The sequence below is a fragment of the Crinia signifera genome, chromosome 4 (genome assembly GCF_055691185.1).
Source record: "Crinia signifera chromosome 4, ASM5569118v1, whole genome shotgun sequence".
NCBI lineage: Eukaryota > Metazoa > Chordata > Amphibia > Anura > Myobatrachidae > Crinia > Crinia signifera.
This window is the reverse complement of record NC_139220.1, coordinates 14,681,877-14,708,402: the sequence shown is the minus strand read 5'-3', so window position 1 is coordinate 14,708,402 and position 26,526 is coordinate 14,681,877. Positions and strand designations below refer to the sequence as shown.

The window sequence follows — 26,526 nt, the reverse complement described above, 5'->3', positions numbered from 1 at the left end:
TTGTTTCACCGCCTGTACACCATCTGTATGTTTAATGATCGTATACATGTAGACCAAGACATTGTAGAGCTAAAATACCATAACCCCCCGATTTCCTGGCCACTCAGACACGTATGTCCATGTTGACCTATGCCGACAGACACAAAAACATGAAAAACTCAGGTCAACTTTTTCCATGTTGACTTTTTCACTGTCAACCTTTGGACCCTATCCATCTTTTATCTGCTGACCTTTTGACCCTGTCAACCATTAGTGGTCGACCATAGGACTGTAGACCAAGACATTGTAGAGCTAAAATACCATAACCCCCGATTCCCTGGCCACTCAGACACACAGAAGCGAACAATCCCTTTATATACAGTTACCCTTTAAGGCTGCTGACACTTATATAACCAGCTGCTTAGTGCAGTCCTGGGCCCTTCGCCTTCGTCCTGCAAACATACCCCACATTGGGCGCCAAACGTGACAAGGATGTGACACATAAACCAGGTAAAAGTACAACAGCGCCTTTATTTCTCCACAGCAGTCAGGCTGTTCATAGGAATACAGCATAGAAGCATACAAGTGATCAGAAGCACAGATCACAAACGTCACACAAGTCAGTACTGCATTCCAATGGCCCCTACCACAGCCCACATCCACCCACCTATCACCTGGGCAGCTATTCCGCCATCAGCACAGTTTTAGTTGGAGCGGTTACACTCTGTGCAGCTCTGCAGACTCTCGGTGTATAGGTGCGCACACACGGGGCAATATGATCGCTGGCAATATATTGCTAGCAATATATTGCTCAGCAATCATATTGCTCAGTGTCTCATTTTCATCTGCGACCAGAGATGGTCGCTGATGAAAATGACACACTGCCGGGAGAAGAGGTAGGGGAAGTCACTGGGTGGAGGAGCAAGCTCCTCTGACCAGTGACCATTAGGGGGATGAAAACGGGAGCGTGCACCCGGCGCAAGTGGAGCTGCCGGTCATAAATCTGACCTAAAGTGCTGACAACAATTTCCACATATATCTTTCTATTTGTTATTTATATATACAGTATGCATGCGGAATTAACGTCTGTACAAACTGTTTCATGGGCTGTGTTGTGAATTAGTTGTGTAACCTGCTTCCATGAGACTTGTTTCCCAGTCTAGGGCAGGGAAAAGGAGTGGAAATGGAGATTTTAGGAAATTCTTATACTTATCGGGGCTCAGACTTGGGGGCCCATTTATTTTAAATGACATACAGTATTCAATGTCATCTTGGCAGGTTACCACCCAGGATGACATTACAATAGACAATCCCACTGGGGGGATGTAAGGAGAAAAGGAGGAAAATAATTTCTGCAGTCCAACACTTCACAAACATGAAATAATCGGAGACTCAGATATAAGCCGGGAGAAGGGTGCAGATTGGGATGCTGTTGCTGGCGTATAAACAACAGCTAATCCACACCCTTCACACCTTGAAAACCCCTAAAAATGTTGTGTCTGGAGAAGAGGCATTGAGGTTCCATTCTGTGCCGAATCTTATGGTAATATCTCCCAGCTCCTGACTCCCCCAGATATAGTTATACACCCGTCCCCTACCCATAATGCAGCATGGAGGGGCTCAGTGAGGGCGGCAGTGTAGGTGTGTAAGTGTCTGATGGGGTCACACAGAGAATAAAAGGACATCTGTCCTGCCTCATAATCCAGGTATATCCTCACTCTGTCACAGGGGATATTGTCAGGTAACCAGATCTCTCTCCTGTCATGTATCACTAAGTACTGATTAAACCCCCTATACAGACCCCAGGACTTGTTATTATATCCAATGGCTGACTGCTCTCCTCTCCTGTCTATACTGGGATAACACATCCCCACCATCCACCAATCTGATTTACTGACATCCACCTCCCAGTAATGTCGCCCTGAGGAGAATCCCCTGGTGCTTATTACCTGAGGAACCGAAAATCTCTCTGGTGTTACTGGGAGATACTGGTTTATATCTGACCTGGATGCAGATTTCCTGTCACCTGATATCTGTATATAGTTACCAGCTGTGGCTACATCCAGTAATAGGTCTGTAGCTTCCTGCACATAGATCCCTGTATTTATCCCTGTTATTATATCAGACTCTGTATTACCAGCTGTGGCTACATCCAGTAATAGGTCTGTAGCTTCCTGCACATAGATCCCTGTATTTATCCCTGTTATTATATCAGATAATGTGTGTAATGTCCCTGAGATGAGACCCACATCCAGACCTCCTGCACCACGGACCTGGTTATCGTGTCTCTCTGTGTCCTCAGTGTCACACAAGTCCCCTGTGTCCGGTTCCTGTAAGACAATCACTGGGTCAGACATGTTACACAGCTCCTCAATGTGACGCATCTTCCCGGACAGCTCGTCCTTCTTTATTTCCAGCTGCTGGATCAGATCAGAGACTAAGAGTGAAACGCGCTGTTCCTGCCTGGAGATCTCACTCAGGACTCTCTTCTCCAGGTCTTCCAGCTGTCTCCTGATGTCTCTAATCAGGGCAGTGACTGTCTCTGTTACACTCGTTGCTTTTCCCTGATCTTCTCTCCTGCGCTCCTGCAGTCTCTGGACTCTTTTCTCAGTCTCCGCTCTCTTTGTGGTCAGTTTCTGCAGAACATTTCTCAGCGTCACCTTCTTCTTCTCAGAGGCCTCACCCAGCATCTCCACCCGGTGTCCCCGATGTTCTCCAGCCAAACTGCAGGACACACAGATACAGGCAGCATCCTCAGTGCAGTAATACTCCAGGACCTTCTTATGGACAGAGCATTTCCTGTTCCCCAGGGCAGTGGTGGGGTCACATAAGACATGTTCTGCTGACTTGCTGTGTACTCTCAGGTGTTTATCGCACAGAGAAGCCTCACACAGCAGACAGGACTTAGCAGCAGGTACAGGAGATTCCACACAGTAAGTGCAGCAGATCCCGGTCTCCTCCTGATCTGGCCGAGCAGACAGGAACCTCCCCACTATGTTACACAGAGGAATGTTCCGTATCAGTGCAGGACGCTCCTGACACACTGCTCTGCAGTCAGGACAGCTATAAACTCCAGCATTCTCCTGTGTATCCAGCACACAATCTATACAGACCCGGCAGAAGTTGTGGCCACATCTCAGGGTTACAGGATCTGTATAAATGCTCAGGCAGATGGAACAGTCCAGCTCCGGTCTCAGATCAGCAGACGCCATTGCTGAAGCAGGAGGGAGAAATGAAAGTGAAAGTCTCTGACACTCAGAAACCAGTGAGGTCACATTCTGCACACAGGGGGAGGGGGAGCTGTCACTCAGAAACCAGTGAGGTCACATTCTGCACACAGGGGGAGGGGGAGCTGTAGGGATGGCCATTTTTGCCATTGCCATCGATGGTTGCCAACCTTCTGTCCCGAATGGCAGGAGATACAAAAAATACTCCAAAAACATTGTGACATTCTTGCCACAGACCAAGAACTGATAAGCATATTGGGAGATAGAGTACAAACAAGCTGGAGGAAATCCCCGAATTTAAGGGACATTCTGGTGCACAGCCACTTCGTTAAGAACAAACCGAAAGAAAATAAATAGCAAGGCTGCTTTAAATGTGGTGATTGTAACACATGTAAGCACATACTACAGGTAAAAGAGGTAGAAGACAGATATGGAAAAAAGCTGAAAATACTCGATTTCATAAACTGCAAAACAAGTTATCTACTGTTTACAATGTCCCTGTGGGATGAAATATGTGGGTCTCACTAGCAGAAAATGCGAGTGAGACTCATGGAACACATCAGGGGCATCAAAAATGCAGAGAAAGACCGTAAGAACTTCAAAACCTTGACAAGTGTAGCAGGACATTTCCTGAGAGTACACAAAGGAGATCCATCTGAGCTCAGGATCCATGGCCTGGAAAAAATTAAACTCGGAATCAGAGGGGGAGACATGAAAAATTAACTCCTGAAAAGAGAGTCACGATGGATCTTCCTCATGAACAGTGTGGAGCCACTCGGAATGAACGAGTACAATCAATTCTCCTGCTTCCTGTAGAAGACAGGGTTATCCCAAAAAGAACATACTTTATCTCTCTTTCATCTCTTCAACAGTTCTAATCTTTCCATTAACTCCTCCTCAATAAACTATTGAGGACCCCTAGCAAGCCCTAAATGAGAATAAGACTGTGGATCCATATCCTTGTAAAAAAGGGATTTTTGTAAGAACTTACCGTTCGAATCCCTTTCTCTGATATGGTCCTGGTGACACAGCTCAACACTGGGATGTAGGAGGGTCCGAAGGAGCCAGGCACCTATCCTAAAGCTTTAGAGGGTAGGCTCCTCCCCTACTGCATCCCTGGACTCTTCAGTTCAATCTTTCAAAGCCACTGGAATACATTAACTCAGTACAAACGCCTGCACATATTATATGCACATTTTATAACAGAAACTGTTAACTTTTAACCATTTTAACATGAACATCATGAAACTTCTGGCATACTTACTGAGCGTAAGGGAGGGATCGCTGTGTCACCAGGACCATATCAGAGAAAGGGATTCGAACGGTAAGTTCTTACAAAAATCCCTTTTTCTCTTTCAATGGTCCTGGTGACACAGCTCAACACTGGGACGTTCCAGAGCCGGTCCTTTGGGAGGGTACGCTCAGGTCTGCAGCTCTCAGCACTGCTCGCCCGAATGATGCGTCCTCCGACGCGAACTCATGGAATCTATAGAATTTGGCAAAGGTGTGAACAGATGACCAAGTGGCAGCTCTGCAAACCTGCTCAGCTGTGGCCCCATGTCGAACCGCCCAAGAGGTGGCAACTGACCTGGTGGTATGCGCATTAATCCTGGCCGGTACAGGCCTACCCACTTTGGTGTATGCAAAGGCTATCACAGATCGCAACCACCTAGCAATAGTCTGCTTAGATGCAGGCCAACCAATTTTGTGTATGTCATACAATACCAACAATGTGTCTGTCTTCCTGACACTCTTTACTCTGTCCACATAGATGCGTAAAGCACGCACAACGTCCAAACTCTTCAACCTGTCCCTTTTCTTAGAACCCTCTGGGGGCTGAAACACAGGTAGAACTATCTCCTGATTTAAATGAAAGGCAGAAACTACCTTTGGTAAAAACTGAGGTACTGTTCTCAAAACAGCCCTGTCATCATGAAAAATTAAGAAGGGAGATTTGCATGACAAAGCTCCCAACTCTGACACTCTTTTAGCAGATGCTACTGCCAACAAAAACACTAGCTTCCACGTGAGAAACTTAAAGTCCGCCGACCTTAAAGGTTCAAATGGTGCCCTCTGAAGGCAATCCAAAACCAGTGACAGATCCCAAGGCGCTACTGGTTGCTTGTATGGGGGTTTCAACCTGGATACCCCTTGTAAAAAGGTTTGAATTTCCGGCAAAATGGCTATCCTTTTTTGAAAGTAGATGGACAAGGCCGAAATCTGCACCTTCAATGACTGAAGGCTTAGGCCCGATGAAAAACCATCTTGTAAGAATTCCAACATTCTTGCTAACTTGAAGTGAGATGTGTGAGCCTTTCGCCTCTCACACCATCTAATGTAAGTCTTCCAGACTCTATAATTATTTGCCGATGATACAGCTTTCCTGGCTTTTATCATAGTCTGCACTACTGCCTCAGAAAACCCTTTCCTTTTCAAAATGGCGGCTTCAATAGCCAGGCCGTCAAAATCAATCGATCGGAATCCAGGTGATTGAATGGGCCTTGTCTTAGCAGATCTGGTCTCAGAGGTAGACGCCATGAGTCCACAGACAACCTCTGAAGTCTCGAGTACCAGGACCTCCTTGGCCAATCTGGGGCCACAAGAATCACCGGAACCTCCTGGTCCTGTATTCTCTTCAAAAGTCTCGCTAACATTGGTACTGGAGGGAATGCATAAAGAAGATCTCCCTGCCATTGAGTAGTCATGGCATCCACTGCCCCCGCTAGTGGATCCCTCGTTCTGGAATAGAACCTGGGCACTTGATGATTGAACCTGGATGCCATCAGGTCCACATCCGGAGTTCCCCACTTCAAAGTGATCTGTTGAAACACCTGAGGGTGTAGGCTCCATTCCCCTTCCTTGAGCTCCTCCCTGCTCAGGAAGTCGGCTTCTATATTCTCTACTCCTGGAATGAATATAGCCGATACAGCTGGAACATTTTGTTCCGCCCATAGGAAGATTCTGGACACCTCCCACATGGCCAATTTGCTGCGTGTACCTCCCTGGTGATTCAGATACGCCACAGCTGTGGCATTGTCTGTCTGAATCCTCAAAGGGAGGTTCCGTAACCTGTCTCCCGCCAAGGAAATCACTTTCCAGACGGCTCTCATCTCCAAGATGTTTATTGGTAATACTGATTCTTCTGTCGTCCACAGGCCCTGCAGCCTGAGATCCAGGACTACTGCCCCCCAGCCCCTTAGGCTGGCGTCGGTAGTTACTACCAACCAGTCCCAGGTCTGTAATGACCGGCCCCACTGAAGGGAATTCACATCTGTCCACCATTTCAAGGAATCTAGAGTATCCGAAGACAACACTATCATCTCCGACTTCATGGTCTGAGTGTTCCCTGACCATGCTGACAAAATGTTCCATTGGAACACCCGAGAATGGAACCTGGCATAATGAAGCGTCTCGAATGACGCCACCATTTTCCCCAGGAGCTTGAGACACCTCCACACTGAGATGCTCCGCGCCCTGAGAATCTCCTGGACTAAGGTGACCAAGTCCCTGGCCTTTACCTCCGGGAGAAATACCCGGTGGAGATGGGTATCTAGTATGACCCCCAAGAATTGGAGCCTCTGTGATGGTATCAACTGAGATTTTTGCAAATTTAAAATCCAGCCGTGAGCTTGTAAAAAACTGATGGCCTCTGCCAAGTGACTCTGAAGCATGGCTGCTGACTCTGCTTTGAACAGGAGATCGTCCAAATAGGGTATTACTGTGATTCCCCTGAGTCTCAACACCGCCGCCATTACTGACATTATTTTGGTGAAAACCCTTGGTGCGGTTGCCAGCCCAAAGGGTAACGCCCGGAATTGTAAATGCAGGTCTCCTATAGCAAACCTCAACAGGGTCTGATGTTCCGGGTGTATAGGAACGTGCAGATATGCGTCCTGGACATCCATGGACGCCAAAAATTCTCCCTGGTCCAAACTCAGGAGTACTGACCGTAAGGACTCCATTTTGAAATGGTCTACCCATAGATGAACATTTAGGGATTTCAAATTTAGTATTGGTCTGAAAGACCCGTCTGGTTTGGGCACCAGGAACAGCGTGGAGTAAAAGTCTTTCTTCCACTCTGCCCTGGGAACCGGAGTAACCACCCCTTTTTCCAAAAGGGAATGAGCCGCTCTCATAAGAGCTGTGCGAAGGAGCGCCCGTTTTGGCAAGGATGTGGGGATGAACCTCTTCGGAGGCGGACCTCTGAAAGGGATTTTGTAACCCTGGGTTATAATATCTAACACCCAGGCATCCTGGCCTAGAGAAGCCCAAGCGTCCCTGAAGTGTGTGAGACGCCCCCCCACCTTTATCCCTGTCGGGCACATCCCCTGACAGTCATGCGGAAGATTGTCCTCTCCTTTGGAGGCAGGCTTCTTGTGAAAGGAGCCAAACTTGGACTTTTGTGTCTTGCCCCTAGAGGACTGAAACTTTCCCCTGAAAGACTGTCCTCGAAAGGACGCACCACCTCTAGGGGAGGGCCGAAAGGACGGCCTAAAAGCCGAGAATCTGGACGTCTGCTTTGCTGAGGGAGCCGGCAGAAATGTACTCTTGCCGCCCGTGGCTTGTTTTATAATCTCCTCTAATTCAGTACCAAAAAGTAACTTTCCCTTGAAAGCTAACATCTCTATGGCTTTCTTGGACTCATTGTCCGCTTCCCAGGCCTTAAGCCAGAGCACTCTCCTGGCATTAATGGAGACTGTGGACACTCTGGTCGCCATTTTAAGAGCTTCCTCCTCTGCTTCCACTGCATACTCTGCAGCAGCTTTAATTTTTTCTGCTAGAAGCAAAGCACCAGGGTCAGCCTGCAGCATGGTGCATAATTCACCAGCCCATTCTATCATGGCCTTAGAGACCCAGGCTGAAGCAATAAGGGGCCGTAGAGTAAATCCCACCCCTTCAAAAATAGCCTTCAGGTTTCCCTCCAGCTTTTTATCCACAGAATCTTTAAAAGCTGCACCGCCCTGTACTGGCAATACCGTAGCTTTGGATAAACGTGCCACTGAAGCATCCACAACAGGCACCTTTTCCCAGAGCTCCGCATGAGACTCTGGCATGGGGTACAGACTAAGGAATCTCTTAGGCATCTGTAGCCTCTTATCCAGGGTTTTCCAAGCCCCTTCCAACAATTCCTGCAACCCCTCATCTGAAGGAAAAGTAACAGCCTCCTTCAGCTGTCGCTTAAAAACACCTTTAGCAGGAGTCTTATCCTCCACAGACAGTTTTAAAGCCTGTTTCACAGCTACAATAAGATCCTCTATACCAGCAGAAGAGGTCTCTTCAAAATCATCACCCTGATCCCAGGGGATGTCAGTATACGCTCCCTCCTCCTCATCTACCACAGGAGGCATAGCATAAGACCTTTTAGGGGTCCCTGTAACATCAACATCTATTTTGTCCAGTATTTCACTAAACCTGTTGATCCCCTTAGCAGTATCCTGCATCACCTGAATAAGAGCAGGATCTGCCTGGGTAAGAGGCAAGGAGCCAGAAGACTGCTGAGATGATGGCATAGGTCTCTGTGATTCTACCAACACATCACTCTGCCTGTCCAGAAGCTGCACCAAAGCGTTTACTGACCTGCCTAGGGCCCTAGCCCACGCGGGTTCAATCTGCTCTGCCCTATGGGGTTCACTGCCCATGGGTCTCACATCAGCGCAAGTAATACATAAGCCCCCCTTGGCCATCTGCTCAGGGACAAACTTTTGTGTGCAAACATTGCACGCGCTCAGTGCACTAAGGGCTCCCTCCCCCAAAACCACAGCCTGATGCTCAGACATGATGCAAGTGAAAATATATAAATATATACAGTGCAAACAATGTACCAGCGTTTATACAGAGTCAATGCACCCAGTCACTTAGCTGTCTGTTGGTTTCAACTGCGGGGAAACGATGCCCAGGAAATCCAAGTCACTCCGCCAGGATCAGTAAGCCAGCTCAGCTCCGCTGCAAGCGTTCTGAAAGGCACCAAAGTCAGAGTGAGGGAAGACACCAAAAGTCCCTGCTGCTGCGGGGTCCGTGACTATTGGCGCCAACCACCCCCAGTCAGCCGCTCCCTAGGTAGGATTTCCTAGTTCCAGAGTCTCCCCCTCGACTGGGGACCACTTGGAACATGCCTGTCACAACGCTGCTGTCCTCTCATATAGGAGCTCAGCGTGTAAGCTCCGCATAAAATGGCCGCCGCCATCACGGAGCGCCTGTCCCCCATGATCCCCACCTAAACGTGGAGCCGGTTTCAGGGTACTCTGGAGCCCAGGCAGCCTCTTAACAGAGGCTGTAAGCGCTGCACAGGGAGACCAGACAGCGTCTCCCCTGTGCACAGTGAGCTGACAGGACGCGATTCTGTCAGCTCCTGTTGCGCTAGCAGTGTGAGGATTCACTATGAGAATCCTCACACTGTGCCTACCTAGCTAGGGTGAAAGTTAATAAAACAATAAAAATTCCCTAACTACTCTAATTCTTCGGCTGCTCCCGCAGCCCTTTAGAATAGTACCCACTCCAGTGGGCACCTAACACGAACTGAAGAGTCCAGGGATGCAGTAGGGGAGGAGCCTACCCTCTAAAGCTTTAGGATAGGTGCCTGGCTCCTTCGGACCCTCCTACATCCCAGTGTTGAGCTGTGTCACCAGGACCATTGAAAGAGAAAACACGAGTGAAAAACGTGTGTAAGTGTGCATATACAGTATATGGTCCATATCCTCATTTTTTAATCATTCTTTTTATCAAAGAATATCCTTTCATATAAATATCTCTTTGAAATAAACTTCTTTCATTACTACCTGTGTCGCTGCAAATAAGTAGTAAGACACTTGGACTAGACCAGTTATAACTATTGTTCTTCTTCTCCTCCTTTTTCTTCCTTTTCTTTCAAATAGGAAGGATAGCTCAAAATCTAGACTAGGAAGATGCTGCGCATCTAAATAAGAGGGTAATATAACCCTAGAAAGTATCCCCCCTTTCCCTGGTAAATGGAACCCAGACTGGTTGGTCAATTAAAGGCAATGGGATCTGTCATCAAACATCAAATACACTAATAAATAACACAATATAATTACAAGAATAAAAAAAAAACATATAATATTGGGGCAATAACCAATATCCAATAGCAAATAGACAGAATAAATTTTATAATGACTAACTAATAAGAAACAGATATCATGATGATTGTAAATATCAAAATGGCAGAGAAACATATTTAGAACAATGTATAATATGGCTCATCATTTAAATAGACAAGAACATTATCACCAGGAGTCTCAATTCCATATATTAACACATATTTTTCACTCCACATATAAACACTGAAGGAATAACAATTAATAAAATTCATTAAATTAAACAACTAAAAGTCACTTTAAATGGCACTAAACACATTTACTGTATGGATGAATTGATCACAGTATCACTTTGATTACAACCCTTCACCAACCTGGAATATTACTGTTACGTTTTTTTCTCACTATTTATGTTATTTTATTTTATTTGTATTTATGCACAAGTCTAATATAATACAGTTGGTTAAAAAGCACTTTAAATTAATTATCACAGAATCTAATATGTTATATATAGGAATTGTAGTAGATAAACACCCTCCAGAAATAAGTTATTATCAGTTGAATAATCGGTACTAATATAACGCTAATCAAATGGGGAGCCATGAATAAAAATAAAAAATATTTAAAAAATTCAAAAAAAATCAAAAAATGAAGATAAAATAAAAATAAAGACATAAACAATACTATGAAATATGGTACACTCTCCAAAATACCATATACATAATATTTAGATTGAGTAATAATAAGGACACCTCAAGAACATGCCATGGTTTTAAATAAACTTAAAAGACAAGATTCCAAATTCCCCCAACATATGACTAACAAACTCAGAGGTACATTAAACAAAATAAATACATTTAAGTACAGGCAATTCCTATTAGATACTTAAAAACACTAAGAAATAGCGGCAACAATATATAATACATTGAACATCAGAATAAATATCAATATATAAATCAAAGATGACACAATAATTCTAAAAAACTTAATTAAATTCCCATAAAAACAATACCAGTTGGGATGAACCAATCAGGAGAGATGGTAGGGGATTTAAACCCTTCCTGGGAGGCAAACGGGTTAATGCCTTGAGGAAGCTTAGGTGAAACGGCTGTTGGCTATTAATGACCACAGCTCCTCTGTTTAAATGTTCCTAAATGTGTAAAAATGTGTACTAAAATGTTTGTTGGAAAGATGTGGTAGAGATATGCAGATATACGCAGTAAGATACAGGCAGGCAGAGATTGGAGGCATAGCACGGCACGATAGTTGCCCGTATTAAATAACCTGGTAGCCGGCTGATGCTAGAAGTACAAGCATGCTATATCCCTGGAGCGAGTGAGCGGCATATTACATAGCCGCCACACAGAACTCATAGTGCGGGCAATAATAGCCGCTGCAAGTCCGTATTAACGGACAGAGATATGTAATAGTGTCCAAACGGCAGTCATCTAAAAGCTTTGGAATAGCAGGGGTGGAAGCCGGCATATCAATAGCGACGACTAAAATTTGTAGCAGGTCATAAAAAACATTTCCAGCGAAGCCGATACACCAACTACTTCTCACAGTGAATTTGAATCTATGTGTTATAACAAAAACATATTAGAGATGTGGGAATAATATAGATTGGGTGATTGGCTGACTTGATGTATACACACTGTCCAATAAATTACGGCAATTACACAAGTAACAATGCTATGTATGGGACAGTAGCCGAGCAAAAGTGAAGAGGCTACAAACTGTTCAATCCCTGATAACAGTACACTGGTGTGCAAAGCCAGCTATGAAAATATCTTTATCTTGTGTGCACTAATAAACCTCTAAATTCTGACAAAAGCAGAGATTGGAGGATTGGTGGTTTCTATACACACTGTCCAATAAAGGAGTGATAATTACACCAAGACGCTGTTTTGAGTGGGGTAATAGCTGATAAATATAAAGTGCTATATTATATGTCCCTTAGCTCAACAGGACTAAGTAACTCTGTTATATAACAGCTTCACACACTTGAATACTGTTGGAGTGGGGTAACAGCTAATAAAGACTAACGGGCTGATAAATTGATATCCCTTAACTCAGCAGTAGCCATTGATGTGGAATCTGAACAGCTTTTTGAAACAGATATTATCAAATATTGGAGAGTTCTCTAAAAAAGCACTGTCCTAAAATCAGCGGCAGATATACAAAAAAACACTGTTTGAAGTGGGGTAAATGCTGAAAAGTACTGAGCGGAGGATAAATCTAATCTTCCTTAGCCCAAACAGTGTTTTCCTTGGTACAAGTTGGAATATCTTGTCCTCAATATACAAAAAACACAGGACGGTGAATATATTCAAAAGCTTTATTAAAATCAGTAATTGGACGATTGGTGGTACTAGTACACACTGTCCAATCACCAGACAGTATACAATTTACATATAAAGACAGATGTCTTCTCACTGAACTGCCCTGCAAAATTATATCTGCATATAATTACACAATACCAGTGAAATATCACTGTTAATGTAACATAAGTAAAAACGCATCCGAACAACAACAAACTGAAGTAACAAAAAACCTATTTGAGGGCTATTTAAGCCCAAGTGACAGTTATTGGAAATTGTAAATACTGTCACCTGTTTATCGCAACGATACACTGCAAAATAACACATATCTCAGATAAATAATCTGAGATTTAGGAGGTTATTCTGGTTGGTGCGTACATTTCCGAAATCTTTCGGAGCGGGCCGCACGCCACGCTGTGCGGACATCGTCCGAAGAAACGCCCACCGGACCTCCGCATACGGACGGACTCACACTGGAAGAACAGGGCGTGTTTACGAACGACATCCCAACCTTTGCGTGTGCGGTGGACACACACATATTCTGCACGGTCTTACAGCGTTTGCACGGTCTTATCACGTCAGAACGGACGGGAACCTGGCCGTACGCACCGATGCGGTGTATTTACGCACAAATCACCACTCTTATCTGAATCCCGAAATCGATCACATGACACACTTATGCAATTAGGCAACCTCATTAAAAAGTGTTTGTTTCCTATTGGAATCAATTAAATCCTAATACATACTTAAACACATTACTACTACATTCATTACAGACATTAACCCTTACATCATGTGAACATAACATACATCTATATACAGTATGTACCTTTTGCTAATTAAAAATATTCTAAACAATTTACACATATACTGTTTAATTTCAAAAAAACACACAGACAACTTCTAACTATTTACAACAATTTATTATATTATTAACAAAATTTGTAAAATGAAAAAAAAAAAATTTTATTTAAATTAGCAGGTCCGTAAGGTCCTGCAGATCAGCCAGGACCAGCTGTATGTGTGCCCTTAGTCGCAGGAGGGCCCCACGGACACCCTCATCTGCTTGGGTTGGCTCATCTGTGGGCATGTTAAAGGGGGTACAATTAGTAATGATATTCATGAATACATTTACAGTAACTAGAGATGAGCGGGTCCGGATCCCCAAGATCCGTCAGATCCGAATATCGGGGATCCGGGCCAGATCCGAGCCGGCTCGGGAGTTCCCGCCTGAATTCCGGACCAATAAAGAGGCCGAACTTCATCATCGCACTGTCAGATTCTCGCGGGAGCGGGATCTTATAAAAGACGCACGCGCGCCCCGCCATCTTCAATCTAATCTTGGAGAGGGAAGAGGGTGGTTGGGAAGCTCCGTGTGCTCCGTGCTGTGCTCTGTGCCATGTGCTCCATGCTGTGCTGTGCTCCGTGACCTGCCCTGTGCCCTCACTGCCCTGTGCTGTGCTCCGTGCCATTTGCTCCGTGCTGTGCTCCATGACCTGCCCTGTGCCCTCACTGCCCTGTGCTGTGCTCCGTGACCTGCCCTGTGCCCTCACTGCCCTGTGCTTTGCTCCGTGACCTGCCCTGTGCCCTCACTGCCCTGTGCTGTGCTGTGCTCTGTGACCTGCCCTGTGCCCTCACTGCCCTGTGCTGTGCTCCGTGACCTGCCCTGTGCCCTCACTGCCCTGTGTTGTAGACTTGAGAGTCAGTGACTGTTTATAGGCCTGAGCCCTACAGTGTGATTTAACTAACTAGGTGCTGCAGTGCTCACACGCAGGGGCTGCAATGTCCACTGTCCAGGGGCTGTCCTGTGTGATTTATTTAGCCCTAAGCCCCGTGTTGTGATTTATTTAGCCCTGAACCCTGTGTTTTTTGTGATTTAACTAACTAACTCAGTGCTGCAGTGCTCACACGCAGGGGCTGCAGTGCTGCTGAGTAGTACACTGTGTACAGGGGCTGCAGTAATACAAGGGGCTGTGTCCAGTGTGACGGCCTATATCTTATCCATTGTCCAGTGTCACGAGTCACTCACAACATATATCCTGTGTCCTGTCCTGTGTGACGACTGACGACATATCCTGTGTCCAGTGTGACGACATATATCCTGTGTCCAGTGTGACGACATATATCCTGTGTCCAGTGTGACGACATATATCCAGTGGCCAGTGTGACGACAATATATCCTGTGTCCAGTGTCACAAATCACAACATATATCCTGTGTCCAGTGTGACATGTAATGTGTGCCGGCATATATCCTGTGTCCAGCGTGACATATATCCATTGTCCAGTGTGACGACATATATCCAGTGTCCAGTGTGACGACATATATCCAGTGTCCAGTGTGACGACATATATATTCAGTGTCCAGTGTGATGATATATATCCTGTGTCCAGTGTGACGACATATATCCAGTGGCCAGTGTGACGACAATATATCCTGTGTCCAGTGTCACAAGTCACAACATATATCCTGTGTCCAGTGTGACATGTAATGTGTGCCGGCATATATCCTGTGTCCAGCGTGACATATATCCATTGTCCAGTGTGACGACATATATCCAGTGTCCACTGTGACGACATATATCCAGTGTCCAGTGTGACGACATATATCCAGTGTCCAGTGTGACGACATATATCCTGTGTCCAGTGTGACGACATATATTCTGTGTCCAGTGGGACGACATATATCCAGTGTCCAGTGTGACGACATATATCCAGTGTCCAGTGTGACGACATATCCTGTGTCCAGTGTGACGACATATATCCAGTGTCCAGTGTGACGACATATATCCAGTGTCCAGTGTGACGACATATATCCAGTGTCCAGTGTGACGACATATATCCAGTGTCCAGTGTGACGACATATATCCAGTGTCCAGTGTGACGACATATATCCTGTGTCCAGTGTGACGACATATATCCAGTGTCCAGTGTGACGACATATAGCCTGTGTCCAGTGTGACGACATATATCCAGTGGCCAGTGTGACATCTAACCATTGTGTGACGGCATATATCCAGTGTCCAGCGTGACATATATCCATTGTCCAGTGTACAGGAGCTGTGTCCAGGGGCGGTGTCCAGATGCTGTGTCCAGTGTGATGGCTGTGTCCATTGTCCAGGGGCTGTGTCCAGTGTGACGGTTGTGTCCAGTGTACAGGAGCTGTGTCCAGAGGCTGTGTCCATTGTCCAGGGGCTGTGTCCAGGGTGACAGGCTGTGTCCAGTGTAAAGTAATAAAAAGAAATAAAAGTAATAAATAAAATAAAAACACATTTTTGGAGGATGATGGAGGAGGAAATGGTGGGAGTGCTGAAGCTGCTACCACCAGTCATGACAAGGCCGATACCTCTTTGTATTTGCTGTTTGGAGCATTTCTCTTTTTTTGGGATAGCTTATTAAACTGCCACCCTGTCTGCCCCTGCAGTGCCGCTCTGCCAGGTTGGAAGTGTAAGGTCCACATGTATGTGATGCCGACTGCTGTCGCTTAGCTTAGTCATCCAGCTACCTCGGTATACCCTTTTGGCCCAACTACAGTAAAAGAAAACAATTTTGTAAGCTGTGAAGTGATCAAAATTGACTAGAAATGAGTGGAAACTAATGTTATTGAGGTCAATAATACTTAAGGGGCAAAAACAGGCCCAAATTCTGTTATTTTAGCCATTTTTAGCATTTTTTCATAAAAATCCAGATCCAAAACCAAAACCAAAACCCACAAGGGTGGTTTTGCCAAAACCAATCCAGATCCAAAACACGAAGGGAGATCCAGATTCAAAACCAAAACCAAAACCCGAAAAAGTGGCCGCCGCACATCTCTACATTTAACATAGTCATACATAAATTAAATAAATGCAAGGTGAAAGGTGTGTGTGTATATATATATATGTATATAGAGACATATATAACTATATATATGACACATACATCTATACATACATGCATACATACTACAGGTCGGGTCTCCCGTATCCGGGCCTCCCGTATCCAAATTATTCCAAAAAACGTGGTGCAAGACCTTTTCCCAATATTAGGCCATGGTGCCATGTAAACACTTACCTTCTACCGGCCCACACTAGAGATGTGGAATGAAATGTACCTAGCATCAAGGCAGTATTGAGAGACCTTTCACATGTGATTTGGATGCAAGCACTGATTACTATTGCCTGAGTGGTGGACTGGATTAACATATGGAATGGGTTAGTGTCATTTGTTGTACATACCAAACAAGTGCACAGTAGAAATGAACATTCACATATAGATTTCATGTCTGGCCACAGTTTTAAGTGTTTATTGGTGTTCAAATCTGCCAATAAGTACTAAATCCAGTAGCGCACGCAGGGGGGGTTTCTGAGTACCCAGAAACCCCCCAGGAGTCTAAGGGGCCAAGTCTGAAAGCTGAGGGTCCCCTCTTTCCATGGGTACAAGAATTTTTAAAATCGGCCCTTGGGAACCGGAGATATCTGACTTCAAAGCAGTGGTCCCCATCCAAGCCTGTTAATTGATCTTCCCAGTCAGATATTTCAGGTTCTGTCTGACTTAGAGTTTTTCTGAGGGTATATTCCAAAAGCTGGGACTCTCCCCCTTGAAAGACACTAGTAGCTTGTCTCTGCTTTTCCCAGAACCAGAGATATCAGCCTTCCAGCAGCTGGTTACTGCTCCAGCTCCACACACCTGGTATCTAGTTTTATATACTCATTGGCAGATTGCTCTGCCGCCTGAATTCTGATCCCCTATTCCCCAATACCATTTGGTAGGTGGGATTCTCTAGTTTTTAATTCCATTAAAATCAAAGAAATCTATTTCTGGGAACTGGAGATATCTGCAGTCAAGCAAGCTGTCCTCCCACCAGAAAATTATGAATAATAAGCCCACTCCACTATAAACCCCTCCTCTGCTTATTAAACCTCCTCTACCACCCTGAAAGTTATGTATCAGGGCCCCTTCATTCAGCCCAATGCCCCCTTCTACCACCCCATCTCCCACCATCTGTGCAGTAAAGGGGTAATTAGTGGAAATTACTGATCCAGGCCCTACATGCTGAGCGGTTGATATGATACCCCCTACCACCCGTGGGACATCAAAGCTTCCCCCACCCCTACCGCTGGAGGATCAGTAGGGGCCCCAATACATTGCTATGCCCAGGGGTCTACACTGCTGTTATGTATGTATATGTGTGTGTGTATATTATTTATTATTATTATTATTTATATACATTTGGTCTATCTATAATACTTTAACTGACCCGGCATATATTGGGTCACCTAAGTGCTTTGCTTCGCCCCTCTGGAAACCCCCTTCTGAAAATCCTGCGTTTGCCACTGAAATCAGACTTTGAAAGTATGCCTGGTTTTGTACTTTTGTTTGTCCACTGGTATGCAGGGTGTCGCTGATGTATGCCAATTACAGAAATAGTATATAAAGGTGTGCTAGAAAACCAAAAAGTTGTTGCAAACATGGCTGGATCTCAATCTGAGGGAGACCAGGAGTGCCAGGAACTCTTTGCTCGCCTGGACTCCAGCACCTCCTATGTGCCCCTCACCACAGACCAGCCAGTGGGAGAAGAGCAGCCAGCTGGCCCATCAACATCAGCCCAATCTGCAGCTGGGCCATCTTCTGCCTCAGCAGAATCATTGGGAACACAGCAGGTGGCTTCCCAACAGAGTAGCCTGGCCAGCACTTCAAGTACAGCGACAGGTGGCCGTGGCCGTGGGCATGGCCCAAAGAGGCCAACAGAGGAACCAAGCAGCAGAAACATGGCTTTCGAACCGCAGGAGCTTGCCATACTGGTACCCCGTGCACGGGATTGGATAGAGTGTCCACAGGACAGGTTGACACACACAAGGAGATGGAAGATTTGGGAGGACATAACTGCAGAGATTAATGCGGTAGCTCCACAAGTTCGTGAGGCGGAGCACGTAAAGAAGAGGCAAGTTCATGTGTGTTACATTTGAGCAGTACAAGACCAGTAATGTTTTAATTAGATGTTAGATGGAGTTGGTAAATGGTCGGTCACGTTGCTAGGAGCCACAGACATGATTGCCATGTCACTTAGTCGATAGTTATTGTAGGGTGAGTGTGAATGTATCTTCTAAGGGTTGGTTTTATAGTTTAATATAATGTAAGTTATGTGGAATGAAGCACATGTTGTAATCTGTTGCAGATTGCAATGGCTGCTACAGCAAACATGAGAAGTGACATGTAGTAATATGTAAACTTTGATTGCAGGTGGCACGACTTCAAAACCAACCTCAAGAAGAAACTGACCAAATGGTGGGAACACAGCCACACCTCTGGGGCTGGCCCCATGCCAGGCCGCCTGAAGCTCACCCCCCTGGAGGAGATGGCCGAGTGCTGTATTGCAAGAGAGGAGGTCCGGGGGGTGAGCAACATGGATAGCGAGGCCCTAGTCTTTGCTGCTTTTGTTGAAGGTAATTATTTGGCATGGCATAAGTAGTTGGTACTAATTTTCTTGGAATGTGTTGTAATTGTAATTTTCTCTTTCATCAGCATCCCCACCGCTTGGTCAAGAATCTCTTGAGGAGGTGGAGGAGTCTGTGCCACCTGCCACCAGTGGCAGCCATGTGCAGCAGCAGCAGCCAACGGCCGAACCGGATTACCACAGGTGGGTGCAGGTGCTTGTCCAGATTCACCAGCAGGGAGAGTTAGCATCAGAGCGTATGCGTAGGACTGAGGAGGTCATGCAGGGTTTGGTCAGCACCCAGCAGGCAATAGCTGGGAGCCAGCAGGCTATTGCTGAGGCCCAGCAGGCCATGGCTGGCACCCAGCAGTCAATAGATGCAAGCCTGCAGGTGCTGGCAGATCAAGCCCTGCACCAAAATGACCTCCTCCTCCACCATAATGAGCTTATGGTGGAGCTAGTTTCCAGCAATAGGGCCCTATTGTTATTAATTTCTGGTGCATTTCCACCACCAGCACTCCCTGTTGGCAGAGGGGGAACACCATCCCCCCCTTCACCAGCATCTGCTCCACCTGGGCCACCATCCCAACGTGGCCGTGGCCGAGGAGCTGCTGCACGTGGCAAGGAGCCTACCAGGCCCAAACGTGCCCGAAAATGAACTTGTGTCCGCATTAATCTCCACCCTTATGTCTTCCCAAATCTTTCATTTAGCTGTGTGTGTCAGCTTCCTGTGTCCAATCCCGTGCAGAGGGTACCCACATTTGCCCTCAGTTCGAATGTCTTGTTTTGTTCCCCTGTTGCCCTCTTTCGGCTACCATTACTGTCTGCTGTACTTGAAGTGTTGGTGCTATACTTTTGTTGTGAAGCCACCTGATGTGTTCCTAATGATTCTGCTGTGGCTATGTATGTCAAAAATAAAAATTTTTATTTTGTTTTATTTTTGTACATTCCTGGTATGGTACCTTTTAATTTGTTGCATGTGTCAAAAAACATGCTTTTTCCATTTTCTGTTTGAAGTTATTGTAATAAATTTATATTTTGATCCCCAAATGTGTGGTTTAATTGGTAAATGTAGAAGTGACATGTATATTTATATTAGTGATAGTAAGTTCTGTCCATTGGTTGCAGTGTAAATGTGTGTCAAAACTGCAGCATATATTTGTGTGTTTAGTAATGGTCCATTTAAGCTGCAATGGTTCCAATTGAAGCGCTGACAAGCGTGTAATTAATGAGTAATGAGTAAAGGAGTGGATTGTATTGTGTTCAGCTGACATTGGTTGAGGTGCGCCCATAGTGATTGGGCATTCCGATTGCCTAGCGCATGACCAAGTGGTGTCCGCAAAGAAAAACTTGCTTATGGACACCGCATATTTCTAGCCTTTTGGTTCGCGTGCATTCGGTGTGCTGTCCGAATGCACGCCTACCAGAATGAGTGCACTCCCTCGTGTATGCCCATGTTTACGCCCAGTTTAGCCCACTTTGAAACTACGCCCCTGTGTAGTTCCGAATGACGCCCATAAGACGCCCATATTTCCCGAGTGAATGCGGTGCACATTTCTGTACGGTATTAGTGAGAACAAGTACGGAGACCATGCGTGACACATGCGCATAGCGTTGCCCACACATGCGCAGACGGCTAAAAAACGCCATCCGAAAGAATTCGGGAAAGTACGCATCGACCAGAATAAGGCCCTTTGTTGTGGGTCCTGGTGATTCTATCGCCAATCGCCAGGACCGGCCATCAGAAGGAAGGGGGCATGCGCGCAAGCAGTGGCGTAACTAGATACATGTGGGCCCCATAGCAAAAGTTTGTAAGGGCCCCTATTCAACAGCTAATGCAAATTTTTTTATATAGCACATGATACCTTGACAGGCAAAGTGGGCACCTCTCAGCTCTGGGCCCCATAGCAGCTGCACCCCCTGCACCTATGGTAGTTACGCCCTTGCGCGCAAGAGACTTAATAAATAAATAAGAGACGCTAGCGTGCACCGTTATGTATGAGCCCACCGCCGCCTCCTATCGCTTCCCCGCCGGTGCCCGCAGCCCCCTGTTCCCGCCCCTATCCCTGCCCATCTCCCTGAAGCGGAGACGGGCAGGGATTCCGCTCCACGCCGCCAAAATATTTTTTTTATTTCAAGATTTTTTAAACTTTTTTAAAATAAAGCAGCTGCCTTAGTAGTCCCCCATAGCAGCTACAAACAGCAGAAGACAGCATAGCGCCCCCCTTAGTTGTGCCCCATAATACTGTAGTTCCCCAGGTTTAAAGCAGTCCCCCATAGCTGTCCCCAAGCAGCATTGTCCGCGCTGTCTGAACTCCACAGCCAGAATGAAGACGGCGCCAATCACCGGGACTTACATAAGTCCGAATCTCCCAAAACAGCGGGATGATGATGTTCGACCTCACTTTGGACCTGGAAAATGGCACGGAAGATTGAGCCTTCGTCAAGTCGGCCGTGAATAAGGTAAGTTCAGGGGGTGGGTCCGGTTCTCTAGGAACCCAACCCGCTCATCTCTAAAATAAATGCTACACTGTTGTCAGCCATATTAGATCACAAAGCTATACTTGTATCCTGACCTAAAGTTGAGTTCCACAATGGTCCGCAGTGAAGGGAAGTAGATGTCTGTAGCCCCCAGGGCAGATTTATTGGTTTCCAATGAGGAATGTTTTTTTTTTAAAAAACTCTTGGTAAACACAACCTACAACCTCAATCAACCTTTTGTTAATTGCATTTGGCTTCATAATTGATGTACGTAAGTCTCACCTCTGCCGAAGTCGAGTAACACAAAGGTTCCTGGCCCCGAGCTACAGACTTTACGCTTCTACCGAATGTGAGGACCTCTGTAATTATCCCGGTTATCGGAAATTTCTCTATTACTCAATTACAAATCAATCTTTAATTGAACATGCCATTTTCTCATTACCTGAGTGCAAATGTCATTGGTTTAAAAAATGTTCAATTACCAATATAAATACCTCCCTAAGATAATAGCCGTGGCCCTACTGAATCACCCCGAGGGCGGCAAGGGAGCTGAAAATCCATGTTATTCCCAAACACAGTCATTTATAAGTTCATCACAGCCCAACACGCAGAGCGACTGGTGACATCACCAAGCGGAAGGATGTTTTGGGGCCCATTTGTTAATGAGTTTTAGCTATTTAAAACTCATTGTGTATGATAAATGGTGATCCAGCCAATCAGCTCCTAACTTTCATGTGTTATACCAATGACTGAGTCACTTCCCTCAATCCAGCCAGAGATAAAGTGGCACCGGTAGGGAGCAGGAGCCATGTTGAAAATGGCTGACATGGAAGACAGAGAAAAGAAAAATTTCTCAAGGTATTAACTTCCAGACATTGACAGAGTTCTACGGGAAAGGTTTATTTAGAATATATATCTCGGTTTGTTGTCTCTTTAAAAATGATTTTTATACTTTATGCTGTGGAGACAGACATTTTGTTAGCTTCTTAGTACAGAGACTACCCCCCTACTAATGTCAGCTGATGTCACAAAATGGCCGTCTTCATGTGAGGGGCCACTGACTGCACTGAAGTGCTGAAGATGGACCTTCGGTGGTATTGATATGGCCTATTGGTAGGACCAGGGTGGTTTTCCGGAAGGTGTACAGCAGATAGGAATTGGAGGTTAGTCCTCACAGATATTCTTTAACAGGCTTGCAGGTTTACTGGTAACAGCTGTATTGGCGGTAATAGCAGTAAAGGGAGTCCCCTGCCCTCATGGTGGTCTCATTTTGGCCCTCAGAAGCAGGAAATAGTCCATCATATTTAGTATTAAAATTGTGCCCCTCATTCTAGTCAGGCTCAGATGCCTCTTTTTGCCACCTCAAATCCAAGGCCTGTTTCTAGGACACATTCATAAACCATCATGGACACAGATTCCTGCATAAAGCAGTTCAGGATGCATTTGTTTTCAATTGCGTTGCCGCCGGTGATGGTGACAACTTTGTAAATCATGGTCTGAGCTTTTCATTCTCCTCGGAAGCACCGGCTGGAAATGTTCCAGGAGCTGTTGCGTCTAGACAGGTTGTAACAAAATGAGCGCAGAGCCGCCAAGGACATGTACGGTGTCTCTGGCCGCTGCGTCTGTCTTCGTTGGAGCATTGATTTTTTTTCTGCCTGATTTCTGAATGAAGAAGTGACCTATTCGATGTTTAATGACAGCTCCATGCAAACATTTGCCCATCTCCTAATTAAAGTGGGTGACAAAGGCAGTTTCTGACATCATTTGGGATGACATGATTGCGCCATTGGACTCAGCAACACTCCCCGCCAACCCCCCGCATCACTGACCTATTTCAAGCCTCTTGTCTTATAGATGCTCCAGGCTGCAGTGTGCCATACTAACCATCCTGCAAGTCAAATACTGGTGCCACCATGCAGGAACAATGCCACCCCACCAAGGCTTGCAGTATGAATTTATTTATTTTACACAGTGATCGACTTGTGTGCCCTACTTATGGGCAGAGAAAGTACCGCAGAAGCCCCGATTCGCATGTGATCCCTGTGATCCCACAGCTGAAGCTGGCATTATTATCACAGGGCTCTCTTAAAGGAACCAGCTGGCGTTATTATCACAGGGCTCTCTTAGGGGAACCAGATGGTGTTGTTATCACAGGCCTCACTGCTTTTCTTTTTTTTTTTGTAGTAAATTTGTCCAGATCGCATTTCCCATTATAAGTATAGGTACTAAACAAATGCAGATTAAAAGGGTTTGGAGCTGTTTTTTCATGAATGTATTTAGGCGGTACTAAAATAATGCGAAAATCCTTTTTCAAATTATGTTTGCAAAAGTAATGTTAATAAATGGACCCCTCAATGATAATAGTTTCTGTACAATAGAGTAGATATAAAGGTACAATAGAGTAGATATAAGAGCTAGATTATAATAATTCCATCCCCTTTACCTGACATTGCTTCTGTATGTCATTGACAATGATGAAAGCTCGTTAGCCAATTACTTTCCACTGTTTACAAACCACCTAATCTTTTCCATACCGCTTGCAGATAAGCTTTAGATTGTGAATATGTTATGTACTGTATGTTGACTTTTTTTCACCATTAACCCCTTACAACCCAATGGATGAGCACAGCCAAAACAATTACAAGGTATTACAGGTTGGGTCTCCCTTATCCGTGTGTTCTAAAAAACAAAATATTTTTCCCCGCCCCTTTTTCATACTTACTGTACCTAGTCCCCCCGATGTCTGTGGCGGCCTTTGGAAACCTCTTCAGTGGAATCTCTGGTTCCAGGGGTGCATTGCGTGAGTGCGCCGGTGATGTCACAGCATGATGGTTGACAGTCAATAGGTCGACACCATTAGGTCGACATGGGAAAAGGTCGACATGGGAAAAGGTCGACATGGGAAAAGGTCGACATGGTTCTAGGTCGAAAGATCATTAGTTCGACAGGTCGTTAGTTCGACAATGTTTGGTTCGATAGTCAAAAAGTCGACATAGGGGTTTTTCACTGTTTTTTTTTACCTGAATGTTAACACAGTCGACATGGACACAGTTTAAAGTGCACCGCATCCCCTCGCATTGCTCGCTGCACCCGCAATGCGTCGGGCACTGCCTGTCGGCACATGTTGGCTCAAAAAATAGTGAAAAACCCCATGTCGACCTTTTGACTGTCAACCTAGACAATGTCGAACTAATGACCTGTCGAACTAATGACCTTTCAACCTGGAACCATGTTGACCTTTTCCTATGTCGACATATACCCATGTTGACCTTTTCCCATGTCAACCTGATGCGCTCGCAATGCGTCGGGCACTGCCTGTCGGCACATGTTGGCTCAAAAAACAGTGAAAAACCCCATATCGACGTTTTGACTGTCGACCTAGACAATGTCTAAGGGTCTAAGTTGAGAATTGAACTCATCGCCCCAGTGCTGTGAGACAACAATACTACCTCATACCTCCCAACAGTCCCTATTTTAGCGGGACAGTCCCGATTATTAGGGCCTGTCCCGCTGTCCCACCCGCGGGTGGCAGTGTCCTGCGGTGAGGGGGGGCTGTTGGGAGTCCCCCTTGTCGGCTGCTAAGCAGCGGGGAATAAACGCTGTGCGCATGAATTCCCGCAGCCAGGGGGCTGGGGGCATGGCTAGAGGCTCACAGAGCCTCTGGGTCATGCCCCCATAGCGGCAAAATGGGGGCGTGGCCTCGCGCGCATCAGCAGTGTCCCGGGTCCGGGGACAAGAAAGTTGGGAGGTATGCTACCTGCTCTGCTACTCTAACAGCTACTGTATATAACACTTAGGGCCAGATGCACTAAGCTTCAAAAGTGATAAAATGGAGAGTGATAAACAGCCAGTCAATCAGCTCCTGCCTGACATTTTTCAAACACAGCCTGTGACATGGCAGGTAGGAGCTGATTGGCTGGTTGTTTATCACTCTCCATTTTATTAGTGCATCTGGCCCTTAATACTGAGCCGCTACTCTAATGTTATTTAAATCATTACACATCACTAGCGCAATGCCTTGGGGCGGTTGGGTTGTGCTGGTCCTGGTGGTGTGTGGGTGCAGGGTCTCTGCAGATTTTATATGGTCTGACCATCTTCATGGAAACGGCCCTCCAAAAAGCAAAAATAGCTCCTGCCTTGGAGTAGACAGAGGCAGACTTCTGGTATCTTTCTGGAATCGCTACCTGGAAGTGGAGGATTATGGGAGCCCTGCTGCACTGTGAGCATAGCCCCCCCCCCCCCAGGCACTGAGCATGTAACCAATGGCAATGAAAAAGAAATTCCTGACAGCGAGCATGTAACCTCTGGCTACGAGCAATGAACCCCTGGCAACAAGCAAGAAACCCCTGACAATGAGAAAGAAACTCCTGGCAATGAGCATGTAATCGCTGGCAACGAGCAAGAAACCCCTTGGCAACAAGCATATGAGTAAAAAAAATATATATATATATAATTATAATGAATGTCTTTTTTGGCAGGGGGGGGGGGCAAAACATTTTTAGTTGTGCCACTGTTGCAAATAGTACGACAGTGCTGGAATTTATAGTGACCAATAGGATCCTGTCTTTTGCGTATAATATGTTGAATGATATGGGATGTCTGATTGGCTGCTTTGAGTTCCTGCCGTTATTGCTAGCACTGTATCATATAATCACTGTAGAGGCAGCGGAGACGGGTAATAGAGTCATACAGCTTGTCCCCTAACCACAGGTTTCCCCGCTGCGTCTCTCTATAGAGCGCCGGCTTACAGATCTCTTGTTTTCACCATGATACAAACAGACCAATTTATATCTTCCCTCCTCACGCCGGTAATTCACTCAGACAGCGACGAAAATTTCAGTCACGTTGCCGCGTCTCCTCTTTCATTTTAAGGTCTGCTGGAAATCAATCGCTATCTGGAGGACACAGGTTACAATTCCGTAGTAAACCCAAGGGGTGCCTGGCTACCCTCTTACCCCGCACTATCCCCCCCCCCCTACTGTAACATAGCAGCGGCAGAAGACCTTTGGCGAGAGACAGTGGATTATTATAATTAAATGGCTTAAGGGATGGT

At 45.7% G+C, this 26,526-nt stretch overlaps 1 protein-coding gene across 1 annotated transcript; it reads right to left on the bottom strand.

Annotated features, from left to right (window-relative positions):
- Positions 1–490: 490 nt before the first annotated feature.
- Positions 491–3,191, bottom strand: LOC146073755 (E3 ubiquitin/ISG15 ligase TRIM25-like). Its single transcript, XM_083181177.1, has one exon. It carries the CDS (start codon positions 3,189–3,191, stop codon positions 1,518–1,520), a length of 1,674 nt encoding a protein of 557 aa, XP_083037303.1. The 3' UTR covers positions 491–1,517.
- Between the last annotated feature and the right edge of the window lie 23,335 nt (positions 3,192–26,526).